At 43.3% G+C, this 17063-nt stretch overlaps 1 protein-coding gene across 1 annotated transcript in view; it reads left to right on the top strand.

Annotated features, from left to right (window-relative positions):
• LOC108575229 (fringe glycosyltransferase) overlaps nt 1-17063 on the top strand; it is a 104914-nt gene that overhangs the window by 51842 nt on the left and 36009 nt on the right. The window contains exon 5 of the mRNA XM_017937971.1: nt 2538-2697. Within this exon, the coding sequence (XP_017793460.1) occupies nt 2538-2697 (160 nt within the window). The remainder of the gene's footprint in view (nt 1-2537; nt 2698-17063) is intronic.

Genomic DNA, 17063 nt, shown 5'->3' with positions numbered 1-17063 from the left:
ATAGTTCACATTGCTTCGACGAGCATTAACTGGAACATTAAAATTTGGGGGACAGCAATTTATGCGCATAGGAAATTTAGAAAATACAAACTTTAGAGCGTAGGAAGATGAGAAAATAGAAAATGCGAAGCGTAGGAATATGGAGTAATAGGAAATTCGAAGCAATTCCGTGCGCAAGTGAAGACAATTAACTCTAAGAACAGTTACCCGAATTCCAATTTCCACCACAATTATACCTCAACAGAAGCCCAACGAAAGAAGAAAGGAAAAAAGAATATTCCAATTCAACAACGTTCAACTTCCGTTCTCCAATGATACCTCGCAGCACGATTCCCAAGAGGAATTGGCGACCCATTAATTCACCCATTAAACTCAGCAGCACCGACAGCAGTAGAAAGAAGGTAGTTCAATCTCGACTGGGATAAAAACGGACCAGACTTCGCACCTTTATTTTCTCGCCTCGGCCTAATATATATGCAGATTACAGGTACAAGGTGTGCTTGGATTTTAACGCGGCGGTTTTGCTTTTTCGACCGGTCGTGTACCCTTTATTGTGATACACCGACGCTTGATAAATATCCTCGTTCAATAAGATGACAGGTAAAAACGGTGTACTTACTTTTTTTCTTTTCTTTAAGCAAGCCAAAATTTTTATCGTCTTTTTTTCTTGAAGAAAAACGAATGCCTTGGACAAATATCGAATTAGTTGAATTAGCAGGCGGTATAAATGATTCATGTGGTCTGGTTCAGGCGAATGTTGATTTAATACGTATGCAGATCGAAGACGCGTTCGAATTTCCACGGAAGAGGTTCCGAGTACGGTGCAGTTGTACTATGTGTAATGGTGATTCCGTGGAGTAGGGCTTTATACATGGTTAGCGAGTAACGAGACGATGTACACCGCGCCAGAGTGGCTGGAATGATTCGCGGAGGAGGCGAATGGTGATACGTGAAGGAATTTACACTGTGTGGGTGGTAGGACGGTTTGACACAGAGGAAATTTGGTGTATGGGGAGTTAGGGCGGAATGCGAGTGATTGGAAATATGGGAAATTCCAAGCACAGGAGATTCCAGGCGTACAGACCTCGATGCGTGGAAAATTCGAAGCATAGGCGATTTCAAGTCCAGAAAATTCTAAGCACAGGCAATTCCAAACGTAGGAAATTTTAAGGGCAGGCAATTCCAAGCATAGGATTTTCAAAGCGTAGAAAATTTGGAGCGCGGGCCAATTTCAATTGTAGGAAATTCGAAGCATACGCAAATCTAAGAGTAGGATATTCGAATTGTGTGCAATTCCAAGCGCAGGAAATTCTAAGCCTAGGAAATTACTAAATCACAAGCTTCAATCAAGAAAACACGAAAGTTACACGGCAAAGCTGGGATTACCGAACGCATAACGAACGTCGTATTGTCAGAGGGACTACATACAATATATCGTTCCGGTTCACGCGGAAGATACGATCGGGCGCGCATATACGAGCAAAGAGCAGCGTCGTTTCTGTCTTCATATAACCAGCGTAGACCGAGCTATGCCATTAAGTTGGAATTCAGGTGTATTAACGACGACGGTCACCGAAACACTGTGCAGCTACGTATCGAGCAACGTTGACCACCCGGTAGCGCTAATGGCACTCTTGGCGGAATTCTTCGTTAGAGAGAGATTTTATTTCGCCTATCGTACACTCTGTACACCCGTTTATGCTCCCTGTCAGCCTGTTGCCTCGGTGCATCTTCTGGGAAACGCCTGTTTGCGATTGCGTTTCGATGTCGGCCACTTTGCCAACGATAAAGTTTATCTCGATTTTTCCCCCACCTTTTCTCCTCTCTTCTATACCTTTCTCTGCTGTATCCTTTCTTCCTTTTGTAAGCAATTCCACGTATAGATAATTTTGAGCGCCCTGAGTTTTGAACGCTCTGAAATTTAAGCTTTCGGAATTTCGAACGTTCCGAATTCTGAACGCTGTGGATTCTGTGCGCCCTGTATTCCAAACACTTCTAATTCTGAGCGTTGTGAATTCTACGCGTCATAAATTCTGATCGCATCAAATTGTGAGTGCTGTGGATTCTAAGCGCCACGAATTCCAAGCTCTTGAAATTCAGAGTGCTGTGCATTCTCCGCGTCTCAAATTCTGAACGTTGTGTATTCTCAGCCTTCTGAATTCTGAGCATCTAAAATTCTAAGCGTCTCAAATTCTGATGAGCGCTGTGAATTCTAAGGGCCCTAAATTTTGGCTACACCTATTCTACGTACAAAAAATTCACCATGTAAAGTTCCACATCTTCAACATGTCATTCATACTCCTCAAAACTAACTGATTTTTCCTTAATCAAAAACTTGTACGAACAATCACGCCAGGTTCATTAAAAGCATACTTAATTGTGATTTATTCACGATCCTGTCCCCAATGACGATGATACCCAGTTTCCTCTGCACTTTCTCCATCCTATCTCGGTGAACGTGTCTATCAATAAAGAACGATCAAACAAGGCCAAAAGGATCTTTAAATTGACCAACTGGTCCTTCTCTCGGTTTTCAGGTGGTTCTGCCACTTCGACGACGATAATTACGTGAACGTGCCACGCCTGCTCAAGCTTCTGGACAACTACAATCCACGAGAGGATTGGTACCTGGGCAGGCCCTCGATACCAGCACCCCTCGAGATCATCAGACAGGGACCAGAACCCTCAAAGCGACCGGTGAGTTTTTCACTTCGACGAACTCGCAATTAAACCTGTTCTTTTTTCCATACCTTTTTTACCATCCGTTTCAAGAAAGATACCGATGGGATATCGTTTTAAACTGGGACAGGTTAAATATACTCGGTGGACATCGGCCTTTAGGCCACTCTGATCGATCAGTGCCATCTTTAAGGATTAATCGTTTCTTTTTTATTTGTTTTGTGGTTTATAACGGATGCAGCGATCGAATTTGATGATTTTCAAATGAGAAAGAGAAACACAAAACACAAAATAATTACAATGTAGTAGAGTTCATGCAAAATATAATTGAATAATTAATAAATTGCATTATGCGACTATTTTGTTAATCTATGTATCTCATAATAGTTCTTTGAAAATCGTCATATTCTATTTCGGAATTTCCAGGTGCTCCGTGTTTTCCAAGTTTGATCTTACGTTTTTTGGTGGGTAATTTTAAGAGAAGCTAGGGCTCGAATTTATTTTGTTGCCCTGAAACCGCCCTCTTCCGGCTCGAGTGGCGGTCAGGCACGTTAATGAGTAGCGTTCCGGTTTTTAGCGATGGTCAGTGGCTAGAGGCGTGAAATTCGGTTTGTCGTGCGTCGCGGGAGGTCCAATCACAAACAGTGATTTCAGAATTGCATAAAATGCGTTGGCAACGATGTCAAAAGGAAAAACTTTTAATTATCACTAACGATAAAACTATTGGAAGCTGAAAGAAACATTTCCAGAAGGGTTCCTGGACAATATCAAAAATTTAGAAGAGTGATGGGTAGTTAAAGACACGATTCCATCGTGTTCGACGTGTACAGAGTCGAGGCAGCGCCGATAAAAATCGATAAAAAGCCTGTTTTACCAGCGGACTTTCGAGATACACGATGCGATTTGAATTCAGCGAGATATGATCGGCCGGAGACCGGCAGCCGACAGGTAAAACGGGCCTCCCGATCTTATCGAACGACAGTGTCATTCTATAAGCCCATTAATCCTTTTTCCCTTGCCGAAAAAAAAGGAACGAGCTAGTATAGAAAGAGAGTGGAAAATAAAAGGATCAACGGTTGAGGGACTGTGCCTTAAAAAAAAAACAAAAATCCTCCAGAACGCATTTATCATCCGCTTAGACAAATTAATAGCGGCTTTGATCCGCCTGTCGCTGTTGCCTTTCTTCCGCCAGAGGATCTCAAGTAGTGACTCGTGTAGAATAAGGAGAAATTTCTGTGTGAACGGTTTGTAAAGTATTTGGAAGAATAGAGAAATACGAATGAAATTTTTTTCATTGAAAATTTGCATTTTTTTTTCTATGTCTGAGTGCACATGAATTTCATTTCAATTCCATTTTTTGAACTCTCTTGTTTGCATTTTTGTGAATTTTTTAACATTGAATGGGGACCAATTTTACTTCGGTGCTGACCTTCAATATTCGTTCTAGATTTATACTTATACTAATTGTCTTGAAAACAAATTGATCTCGAAAGGACATACATAGGCAGGTACTTTAGTGTTGATCAGTGTTGATCAAGGGTGGATCCATTTCCGGGGTGGCCGGAGGTGGAATCCGAACAGACACGAAATCGAAACCGGTAGCGAGCAGATGAAACGATAAATCTGCGCGAAAGCTGGAGGACTCGTCCGCCCGTTGCTGAGATTAAGCGTTTCTTATAAGAACTGATCTAAGCCATTCATCAATTCGACCCATGGATATCTCTTTTTCTCCGATTTCCACTCGGTTCCTCTGGTTGTTATGTCCTAATCATCGGTCCCTTTCCATTTTTCCAACATCCATCTCCCAGTTTGCGTCGTCGACGAACTTACGACGTTCATTACCCTCGGCCAGGTGTTCGAGATAAACGGGCGTCGTTTATTCACGTCGCCAATTAGAATACCAGTCGTCGAATCATTTCATCTTCGAGTCGATCGTTGTGGTATAATCGAATAACGTAGCGGAGGGTTTGATATTTAGAAGGGTGATGAACTTTTTCAACGGCCGAATTTGGGACCCCGAAATTCTAGGAAGCTCAGAATACAGGGCGTTCACATTTTTGGGGTGTCGAAATTTCGACACCCCAGAATTCGGTATGCTCAAATTTAGAACGCTCAGAAACCAGATTTCTGGGGTGGTCAGAATTTGGCACGCGTAGATTCAGCACACTTAGAATACAGGGCGCTCTGATTTTGGAATTTTGAAATTTGGCTCACTTAAATCGTTCTAATAAAGCGCTCGAACCTTGAATACTTCCTCCACTTTTCCTACAAATTGCCCTCACTTTATAATAACGCTCCAAAATATCATAGGATCGCTAAAATCACCGCAAAATTCGTGTCTTAAATGAAATTACAGGTTTTATAACAAATAGAGGTGATCTTGCCCGACTCCCCTACGGATTTTTAATAAAATTGATACGTACAGGATAACCTAAACGTAAAAAAAAGCGATTGAACCGCAATGTTCGTGAGCCAAGGTGGACTATAAGTGGGTTACCATGCGCGTTATCGATAGCCTCGCAGCTCGATCGACTTTCAAGGGGGGTTTTGTCTCTCCTTCCCTTCCCCTCGTTCTTTCTGTTCGTGCAACGATACTGGTTCGACCGGATCGTAAGAAGGTTGAATGAAGAGGACCTCGAGGATAAGGAGAGAGGAGGAGGGGTGAAAAACGTGGAGCATATAGAGTAGAGAGAGTCGAGGCTCCCTTTATGCCAGTCGTGTCCAGCGAACAATGTCCATTCACTCGAAAGGACCGATCCGATCTCTTCGGAATAAAAATGCGGAAAATGAGCCATCGATATCCTTTGCGCAACCTTATGTAACCGCCTGACCACTGTCCATTAACGGAAGTAATTGTGAGTTGTGAACCAGAGCGCCCCGAATTCTGAATGTTCCAAATCTTGAGCACCCTGAATTTTGAATGCTCCGAATACTCAGAGTTCCCTCACCTTACTATCCCACTCACGTTAAAATCCCGCTTATCCCAGTGTCCACTGTAATACAAATTGAATCAGGCAGCTGAACAATTAATTATAACTCTTCGTCGAATCGAGTTTATCCATGGAGCCACCTTTATTTATGCCTTTCCTTGGCGACTTTCAACGAGACAGCGTGTCATTAGCAAATTATCCCCGAGAGCGACGAACCGCGGGCTTCTGTTCCCCTCTGCTTATTTCGGCTTTTCGTGATCAGCCACACTGTTAATTATCCTTCGTCGACCAACGCAACTCCAAAAGAACAAAGAGAAAAGGGGACAGGAAAAAAGCGTGGATCTGGTTTTCAACGACGATCGCGCGGTTTTCATGGCGCACAAAGCTCCGTGTCGTAATCAGCGGCCGATCTGGCCACGGTAATTGAACACCGTCGAGAATTTCTCGTCTAAGGAAGTAATAGTCGATGGGGAATTCACGTGCACTCAGCCTGATTTTAATCCTAATGCAATAACAAAAGTTCCGGTAATTATTGGTTAGTCGTTTCATTCTTCCACTGGGACTAATCGATCTGATTTCTATAGTCAACATTTCTCGTGCCATTCTACCAGCAATTGAAGTTATTTAAAAAAGTCACACGATAGAAATGGAGTAATTTGTATACCTTTCGTGTCTTAAATGAAATTACAGGTTTTATAACAAATAGAGGTGATCTTGCCCGACTCCCCTACGGATTTTTAATAAAATTGATACGTACAGGATAACCTAAACGTAAAAAAAAGCGATTGAACCGCAATGTTCGTGAGCCAAGGTGGACTATAAGTGGGTTACCATGCGCGTTATCGATAGCCTCGCAGCTCGATCGACTTTCAAGGGGGGTTTTGTCTCTCCTTCCCTTCCCCTCGTTCTTTCTGTTCGTGCAACGATACTGGTTCGACCGGATCGTAAGAAGGTTGAATGAAGAGGACCTCGAGGATAAGGAGAGAGGAGGAGGGGTGAAAAACGTGGAGTATATAGAGTAGAGAGAGTCGAGGCTCCCTTTATGCCAGTCGTGTCCAGCGAACAATGTCCATTCACTCGAAAGGACCGATCCGATCTCTTCGGAATAAAAATGCGGAAAATGAGCCATCGATATCCTTTGCGCAACCTTATGTAACCGCCTGACCACTGTCCATTAACGGAAGTAATTGTGAGTTGTGAACCAGAGCGCCCCGAATTCTGAATGTTCCAAATCTTGAGCACCCTGAATTTTGAATGCTCCGAATACTCAGAGTTCCCTCACCTTACTATCCCACTCACGTTAAAATCCCGCTTATCCCAGTGTCCACTGTAATACAAATTGAATCAGGCAGCTGAACAATTAATTATAACTCTTCGTCGAATCGAGTTTATCCATGGAGCCACCTTTATTTATGCCTTTCCTTGGCGACTTTCAACGAGACAGCGTGTCATTAGCAAATTATCCCCGAGAGCGACGAACCGCGGGCTTCTGTTCCCCTCTGCTTATTTCGGCTTTTCGTGATCAGCCACACTGTTAATTATCCTTCGTCGACCAACGCAACTCCAAAAGAACAAAGAGAAAAGGGGACAGGAAAAAAGCGTGGATCTGGTTTTCAACGACGATCGCGCGGTTTTCATGGCGCACAAAGCTCCGTGTCGTAATCAGCGGCCGATCTGGCCACGGTAATTGAACACCGTCGAGAATTTCTCGTCTAAGGAAGTAATAGTCGATGGGGAATTCACGTGCACTCAGCCTGATTTTAATCCTAATGCAATAACAAAAGTTCCGGTAATTATTGGTTAGTCGTTTCATTCTTCCACTGGGACTAATCGATCTGATTTCTATAGTCAACATTTCTCGTGCCATTCTACCAGCAATTGAAGTTATTTAAAAAAGTCACACGATAGAAATGGAGTAATTTGTATACCTTTTCCGCCAACTTTTAGAGAAAATTTATTTTTATGCCCTGGTTAAATCGTTCACGGCAATGCAATCTTTCCACTCGTCGGACGTTGAAAAATTCGAAATCAGATCTCCACGAGCATCTTCAGGTACGAAATGAACGTTCATTCACTCGTCAATCTGAAATCCAGCATACGTTGCACGTGCATAGCCTCTAGCAGCGCGAATAGTTCGGCACGGTTAAACCGAGGAAGAAATTCCGAGCGAAAGAAAACACGAGGGACGAAAAGAGAGTGTGCTCGAGCTGAGAGGATAGGCTTGGAATGAGGTGAGGGCGGGAGGAGGTATTTCTCGGGCAAATATAATATACGAGTACGCGAAGCCCCCGGGGAGTAACGTCCACCATACTGAGACCATAATCTTGGCTGGGAGATGGTACCACACCCATGGGGGGTCAGTTGGATAGCCGAGAACGCTGTGGACGCTGCACGAACTGCATCGCGTGGCTCACGTGCAGGAAACGGCACAGCCTAGACAGGACTGTGAAGGAAGGAAACCTTTCACCCGCGTTTGTAGTATCTATTGTGATTGTCGAGGGTATAGGAGAAGAGAAATCTAGTGCATGGTGAGTTTTAATTGTGGGCAGTTGATATTGGTCGAGATAGGAAATTTGAGCGATTTTAACTTTCAATTGAATTTGCTAAAACGTCAGAGCGCTCTGAATTCTAAGCCCTCCCGATTTCTGAGCGTCTCAAATTCCAAGCGCTCCAGTTTCGGAGCACCCTCAATTTTAAGCCCATTGAATTTTGAGCGCTCCAGTTTCGGAGCACCCTGAATTTTAAGCCCATTGAATTTTGAGCACCCCAGTTTCGGAGCACCCTGAATTTTAAGCCCATTGAATTTTGAGCGCCCCAGTTTCGGAGCACCCTGAATTTTAAGTCCATTGAATTTTGAGCGCCCCAGTTTCGGAGCACCCTGAATTTTAAGCCCATTGAATTTTGAGAGCCCCAGTTTCGGAGCACCCTGAATTTTAAGTCCATTGAATTTTGAGCGCCCCAGTTTCGGAGCACCCTGAATTTTAATCCCATTGAATTTTGAGCGCTCCAGTTTCGGAGCACCCTGAATTTTAATCCCATTGAATTTTGAGCGCTCCAGTTTCGGAGCACCCTGAATTTTAATCCCATTGAATTTTGAGCGCTCCAGTTTCGGAGCACCCTGAATTTTAATCCCATTGAATTTTGAGCACCCCAGTTTCGGAGCACCCTGAATTTTAATCCCATTGAATTTTGAGCGCTCCAGTTTCGGAGCACCCTGAATTTTAATCCCATTGAATTTTGAGCACCCCAGTTTCGGAGCACCCTGAATTTTAATCCCATTGAATTTTGAGCGCTCCAGTTTCGGAGCACCCTGAATTTTAATCCCATTGAATTTTGAGCACCCCAGTTTCGGAGCACCCTGAATTTTAATCCCATTGAATTTTGAGCGCTCCAGTTTCGGAGCACCCTGAATTTTAATCCCATTGAATTTTGAGCACCCCAGTTTCGGAGCACCCTGAATTTTAATCCCATTGAATTTTGAGCGCTCCAGTTTCGGAGCACCCTGAATTTTAATCCCATTGAATTTTGAGCACCCCAGTTTCGGAGCACCCTGAATTTTAATCCCATTGAATTTTGAGCGCTCCAGTTTCGGAGCACCCTGAATTTTAATCCCATTGAATTTTGAGCACCCCAGTTTCGGAGCACCCTGAATTTTAATCCCATTGAATTTTGAGCGCTCCAGTTTCGGAGCACCCTGAATTTTAATCCCATTGAATTTTGAGCACCCCAGTTTCGGAGCACCCTGAATTTTAATCCCATTGAATTTTGAGCGCTCCAGTTTCGGAGCACCCTGAATTTTAATCCCATTGAATTTTGAGCACCCCAGTTTCGGAGCACCCTGAATTTTAATCCCATTGAATTTTGAGCGCTCCAGTTTCGGAGCACCCTGAATTTTAATCCCATTGAATTTTGAGCACCCCAGTTTCGGAGCACCCTGAATTTTAATCCCATTGAATTTTGAGCGCTCCAGTTTCGGAGCACCCTGAATTTTAATCCCATTGAATTTTGAGCACCCCAGTTTCGGAGCACCCTGAATTTTAATCCCATTGAATTTTGAGCGCTCCAGTTTCGGAGCACCCTGAATTTTAATCCCATTGAATTTTGAGCACCCCAGTTTCGGAGCACCCTGAATTTTAATCCCATTGAATTTTGAGCGCTCCAGTTTCGGAGCACCCTGAATTTTAATCCCATTGAATTTTGAGCACCCCAGTTTCGGAGCACCCTGAATTTTAATCCCATTGAATTTTGAGCGCTCCAGTTTCGGAGCACCCTGAATTTTAATCCCATTGAATTTTGAGCACCCCAGTTTCGGAGCACCCTGAATTTTAATCCCATTGAATTTTGAGCGCTCCAGTTTCGGAGCACCCTGAATTTTAATCCCATTGAATTTTGAGCACCCCAGTTTCGGAGCACCCTGAATTTTAATCCCATTGAATTTTGAGCGCTCCAGTTTCGGAGCACCCTGAATTTTAATCCCATTGAATTTTGAGCACCCCAGTTTCGGAGCACCCTGAATTTTAATCCCATTGAATTTTGAGCGCTCCAGTTTCGGAGCACCCTGAATTTTAATCCCATTGAATTTTGAGCACCCCAGTTTCGGAGCACCCTGAATTTTAATCCCATTGAATTTTGAGCGCTCCAGTTTCGGAGCACCCTGAATTTTAATCCCATTGAATTTTGAGCACCCCAGTTTCGGAGCACCCTGAATTTTAATCCCATTGAATTTTGAGCGCTCCAGTTTCGGAGCACCCTGAATTTTAATCCCATTGAATTTTGAGCACCCCAGTTTCGGAGCACCCTGAATTTTAATCCCATTGAATTTTGAGCGCTCCAGTTTCGGAGCACCCTGAATTTTAATCCCATTGAATTTTGAGCACCCCAGTTTCGGAGCACCCTGAATTTTAATCCCATTGAATTTTGAGCGCTCCAGTTTCGGAGCACCCTGAATTTTAATCCCATTGAATTTTGAGCACCCCAGTTTCGGAGCACCCTGAATTTTAATCCCATTGAATTTTGAGCGCTCCAGTTTCGGAGCACCCTGAATTTTAATCCCATTGAATTTTGAGCACCCCAGTTTCGGAGCACCCTGAATTTTAATCCCATTGAATTTTGAGCGCTCCAGTTTCGGAGCACCCTGAATTTTAATCCCATTGAATTTTGAGCACCCCAGTTTCGGAGCACCCTGAATTTTAATCCCATTGAATTTTGAGCGCTCCAGTTTCGGAGCACCCTGAATTTTAATCCCATTGAATTTTGAGCACCCCAGTTTCGGAGCACCCTGAATTTTAATCCCATTGAATTTTGAGCGCTCCAGTTTCGGAGCACCCTGAATTTTAATCCCATTGAATTTTGAGCACCCCAGTTTCGGAGCACCCTGAATTTTAATCCCATTGAATTTTGAGCGCTCCAGTTTCGGAGCACCCTGAATTTTAATCCCATTGAATTTTGAGCACCCCAGTTTCGGAGCACCCTGAATTTTAATCCCATTGAATTTTGAGCGCTCCAGTTTCGGAGCACCCTGAATTTTAATCCCATTGAATTTTGAGCACCCCAGTTTCGGAGCACCCTGAATTTTAATCCCATTGAATTTTGAGCGCTCCAGTTTCGGAGCACCCTGAATTTTAATCCCATTGAATTTTGAGCACCCCAGTTTCGGAGCACCCTGAATTTTAATCCCATTGAATTTTGAGCGCTCCAGTTTCGGAGCACCCTGAATTTTAATCCCATTGAATTTTGAGCACCCCAGTTTCGGAGCACCCTGAATTTTAATCCCATTGAATTTTGAGCGCTCCAGTTTCGGAGCACCCTGAATTTTAATCCCATTGAATTTTGAGCACCCCAGTTTCGGAGCACCCTGAATTTTAATCCCATTGAATTTTGAGCGCTCCAGTTTCGGAGCACCCTGAATTTTAATCCCATTGAATTTTGAGCACCCCAGTTTCGGAGCACCCTGAATTTTAATCCCATTGAATTTTGAGCGCTCCAGTTTCGGAGCACCCTGAATTTTAATCCCATTGAATTTTGAGCACCCCAGTTTCGGAGCACCCTGAATTTTAATCCCATTGAATTTTGAGCGCTCCAGTTTCGGAGCACCCTGAATTTTAATCCCATTGAATTTTGAGCACCCCAGTTTCGGAGCACCCTGAATTTTAATCCCATTGAATTTTGAGCGCTCCAGTTTCGGAGCACCCATATAGAGTAGAGAGAGTCGAGGCTCCCTTTATGCCAGTCGTGTCCAGCGAACAATGTCCATTCACTCGAAAGGACCGATCCGATCTCTTCGGAATAAAAATGCGGAAAATGAGCCATCGATATCCTTTGCGCAACCTTATGTAACCGCCTGACCACTGTCCATTAACGGAAGTAATTGTGAGTTGTGAACCAGAGCGCCCCGAATTCTGAATGTTCCAAATCTTGAGCACCCTGAATTTTGAATGCTCCGAATACTCAGAGTTCCCTCACCTTACTATCCCACTCACGTTAAAATCCCGCTTATCCCAGTGTCCACTGTAATACAAATTGAATCAGGCAGCTGAACAATTAATTATAACTCTTCGTCGAATCGAGTTTATCCATGGAGCCACCTTTATTTATGCCTTTCCTTGGCGACTTTCAACGAGACAGCGTGTCATTAGCAAATTATCCCCGAGAGCGACGAACCGCGGGCTTCTGTTCCCCTCTGCTTATTTCGGCTTTTCGTGATCAGCCACACTGTTAATTATCCTTCGTCGACCAACGCAACTCCAAAAGAACAAAGAGAAAAGGGGACAGGAAAAAAGCGTGGATCTGGTTTTCAACGACGATCGCGCGGTTTTCATGGCGCACAAAGCTCCGTGTCGTAATCAGCGGCCGATCTGGCCACGGTAATTGAACACCGTCGAGAATTTCTCGTCTAAGGAAGTAATAGTCGATGGGGAATTCACGTGCACTCAGCCTGATTTTAATCCTAATGCAATAACAAAAGTTCCGGTAATTATTGGTTAGTCGTTTCATTCTTCCACTGGGACTAATCGACCTGATTTCTATAGTCAACGTTTCTCGTGCCATTCTACCAGCAATTGAAGTTATTTAAAAAAGTCACACGATAGAAATGGAGTAATTTGTATACCTTTTCCGCCAACTTTTAGAGAAAATTTATTTTTATGCCCTGGTTAAATCGTTCACGGCAATGCAATCTTTCCACTCGTCGGACGTTGAAAAATTCGAAATCAGATCTCCACGAGCATCTTCAGGTACGAAATGAACGTTCATTCACTCGTCAATCTGAAATCCAGCATACGTTGCACGTGCATAGCCTCTAGCAGCGCGAATAGTTCGGCACGGTTAAACCGAGGAAGAAATTCCGAGCGAAAGAAAACACGAGGGACGAAAAGAGAGTGTGCTCGAGCTGAGAGGATAGGCTTGGAATGAGGTGAGGGCGGGAGGAGGTATTTCTCGGGCAAATATAATATACGAGTACGCGAAGCCCCCGGGGAGTAACGTCCACCATACTGAGACCATAATCTTGGCTGGGAGATGGTACCACACCCATGGGGGGTCAGTTGGATAGCCGAGAACGCTGTGGACGCTGCACGAACTGCATCGCGTGGCTCACGTGCAGGAAACGGCACAGCCTAGACAGGACTGTGAAGGAAGGAAACCTTTCACCCGCGTTTGTAGTATCTATTGTGATTGTCGAGGGTATAGGAGAAGAGAAATCTAGTGCATGGTGAGTTTTAATTGTGGGCAGTTGATATTGGTCGAGATAGGAAATTTGAGCGATTTTAACTTTCAATTGAATTTGCTAAAACGTCAGAGCGCTCTGAATTCTAAGCCCTCCCGATTTCTGAGCGTCTCAAATTCCAAGCGCTCCAGTTTCGGAGCACCCTCAATTTTAAGCCCATTGAATTTTGAGCGCTCCAGTTTCGGAGCACCCTGAATTTTAAGCCCATTGAATTTTGAGCACCCCAGTTTCGGAGCACCCTGAATTTTAAGCCCATTGAATTTTGAGCGCCCCAGTTTCGGAGCACCCTGAATTTTAAGTCCATTGAATTTTGAGCGCCCCAGTTTCGGAGCACCCTGAATTTTAAGCCCATTGAATTTTGAGAGCCCCAGTTTCGGAGCACCCTGAATTTTAATCCCATTGAATTTTGAGCGCTCCAGTTTCGGAGCACCCTGAATTTTAATCCCATTGAATTTTGAGCGCTCCAGTTTCGGAGCACCCTGAATTTTAATCCCATTGAATTTTGAGCGCTCTGAAATCTAAGCGTTCTGAATTCTGACCGCTTTGAATTCTAAGCGCGTTAAATTTTGAGCGTTCTGAATTCTGAGCGCATCGAATTCTAAGCGTCCCGACTTTCGAGCACTTCGAATTTTGAGCGCATCGAATTTCCAATCACTTCAGTTCTCTCAATAACTTCAATTCACTAAAGAACCATTCCATAAATTTTTCCACCCGTAGTATCATTAAAACATCTGAAATTCTCTATTGTGCCACTTTCTATCACTCTTCAGCTTTTAGTCGGATCAATTTTCTGCAACTTCCTGGGTTGATATCAGTTCACTGGACATTTTGAAGGTCTAATCGGGCAACGGCGATCGTTTGGTTTCCATTCTTTCGCCGGTGGAGTGTAATTATGGGTGCATCGGCGGCACTGATATAGTGAGCACCACGCCCCCGGTGAAAGGATGATATCCAGGCTCGGTTGCACGCGGCAGCCGGTGATTTCAGTTGGCCGGTAGGCCGATTCAGCCTCGGGATAACCTGCCGATGAACCGTAAACCAGGAACTTATTACGGGCTCGTGTAGCTCGCGCTCCAGCTCGCAGATGCTTTATTATTACGACTACCAGACGAAGGCGTGTGTGCGTGTAACGAACGTTGCACGTGTTTCTAGGAGATTAAGGGAGTGGATGTTGTTATAGAAAAGGTGTAAAACGTAAAAGGTGTAAAAGGTATAAAAACGCGCCGAGTAATCTGAATTTGAGCATGTTAAATTTAGGCCGATCAGAAGTCGGTGCGTTCTAAATTTTGAGCGCTTATAATTCTAAGCTTACCGATTTTTAAGCGCGTTGAACTTTGATTGCTTCGAATTTTCAGCGCTCTGATTTCAAAATTCAAGCGATCTGAATCCTAAGCGTCCCAAATTTTTGAGCGTTGCGATTTCGAGGCGCTTAAATACCAAGCGGCCCGATTTTTAAGTCTGTCGTCTTTCAAACACCTTGAATTCTGAGCGCTCTGTAACCTGTACACTTCGAATTTCAAGCGCTTTGAATTTTGAGCGCCTTAAATTCCAAGCATTCTGATTACCGAACGCCATGAGTCCGAGCCTCTATCTTTCGAAATTTAAATTTAGAAAATCACAAGACTGAACGTGCAACTAGTTAATCAAGAGACGAAACTTTCGCTAAATGTAGACGTGAACTGATACCTACTCATCGAGTTGCACAAGCAACAAATGCAATAGGTTTTCTTACGATGAAGGTTTCTTGCCAGCGTTATTATCCATATCGCTGGAATCGTTGGTTTTGCAGGTTGGATTACCCGTGTCTCGGCGAAGAAATGCGAGCCAAGGGGAATTATAACAGTGTATTAACTGGAAGCGAGTTTATTGCTCTCGGGTAACGACCCAATGCAGAGCTACGACTGATAATTACGTTCTTATATTTCTTTCCGCGATTCCGTGCGTCCTATTGTTACTGCCGGGACTAAATTTCTCCGTGCAGCTGCTTACGTAAATGTTTTTCTTTCCTGGGCAATTCAGAGTTTCCAACTTTGAATATTTGTTCAGAGGAGCATTGTAAATTCTATTGAAAATTATAGTGGGTGTTAATTTTTAGCGCCCTGAATTTTTTGAGTGCCTTGACTTCTTAGCGTCTGGAATTTTCAACGCCCTGATTCCAACTACTTTGAACCCTAAAGACCTTACAAAATCCTTGTCACCCTCCCCCCCCCATTTTACGTTTCCGTATCATCCAACTACGTCACACTCTCATTAACCCTCGATAAATTCCTCAAACGGATCTTATTCTCTTTTTGGCAAGGCTGCAAATCAAAACATGTCTAAATAGTTAGGGATCTTCCAACGATCCCGGAACTAATTAACAGATAGACGTTGTCGCTGAACCATTCTGTCACAACTCCGTAGGGTGTCGACTAATTCCAATTTCCATTCTCCCCTTTTCGACCAGTTCGACCAATTTTTGGAAAAAAACCATAGCATTGTTGTTTATTCAAATTTCTGTTGTTTTGGGCAAATTAAATACATATATTATATTATGCGACAAATCGAAGTATTTATTATCATTTTCAGTAAGAAACACTGGCACTGCAACTGGAAAAATAACGAAAAGTATAGCTTACAGAAGTGTAATAAATGAGGAAATTAATTGGTATATTATTTCTTCTTCAGTTTTCCATGTAAATCGCAAACATTCTTGTACTTGGAACATTCGTCATGAAACCAACTGCTGCAACATTTAATCCAATCGTCGCTTTCCTAGGTTTGGAAATTGTTTTCTCCGCATCCTACGCTTCTAACGACATATCACTTTCTTGTAAAACTGGACTTCCGCTCTCGGAATCTGAAAATTGTTCCAACTGTTTCATAACTTTCGTCTGACTGTTTTGTTTCACGATTCAACAGTGGCCGGGTCGAACTGTCCCGAATTAATGTGATCGAACTATACCAGAATCACGGGAGTGATCGACCACATTCTCAACATAAAGTAAAAACGAATATATGCGCATTATTGAGGTTATACTGTAGTTTTGTGCATATTATATCGCCCAATATCGGAATAGTGTAAATAAACTCACCTGTCTTTCAAATACCACTAACAATGTAACTCGGTCAGAAAAGTTTCAGGGTCGCAGAAAGTTTTAAGCGCAATTCATAATTTAGATACAGTTTTGGGACAATTGTTAGTGCGAGATTAATAACTAGCTGATTCATTTGTATTACATACATGAGACACAGAGCCCTATCTTGCTTCGTTTATAAAATATCAACACTGGCCGGTCTCTCATTGGACGCGTATTAAGTAATCAGCCTCTCCAGGTATATCTCAAAGAATAACAAAAGAATAAAAATAATCAACTCTGACATATAAAACAGAGCAAATAAGGAAGTAGATATAAGAAATGAGATATGTCGTGCCGTTTATACAGGGTGACTCGAAAGAAACCACTTTTCCATTCGACTTTTTCCTTCTTTGAGGAAGAAATACTGCGTCACTTAGATTCTCGAATGTTTTGCACAATGCTGGATGTTTCCTGTCGTGAAAAGGAATTCCATAAGCTTTTCAAATGTTACCCATACGTTCACTAGATCTTCTGGATCGATGGACGTAAATCTGGTCGCGTTTATCGAAGGATCGGGCGCACAAAGCGCAATAAAAATTGATTGGCTGGTTGGTCAAGCTCGTTTAACGCCCAGGTTGTGATCTGGATCGATGAGGCTGCTTGTCGGAGTGG

This window comes from Habropoda laboriosa, unplaced genomic scaffold, assembly GCF_001263275.1.
Source record: "Habropoda laboriosa isolate 0110345459 unplaced genomic scaffold, ASM126327v1 scaffold207, whole genome shotgun sequence".
In the NCBI taxonomy this organism is placed as follows: Eukaryota; Metazoa; Arthropoda; class Insecta; order Hymenoptera; family Apidae; genus Habropoda; species Habropoda laboriosa.
This window is presented reverse-complemented; position numbering and strand designations above follow the sequence as displayed.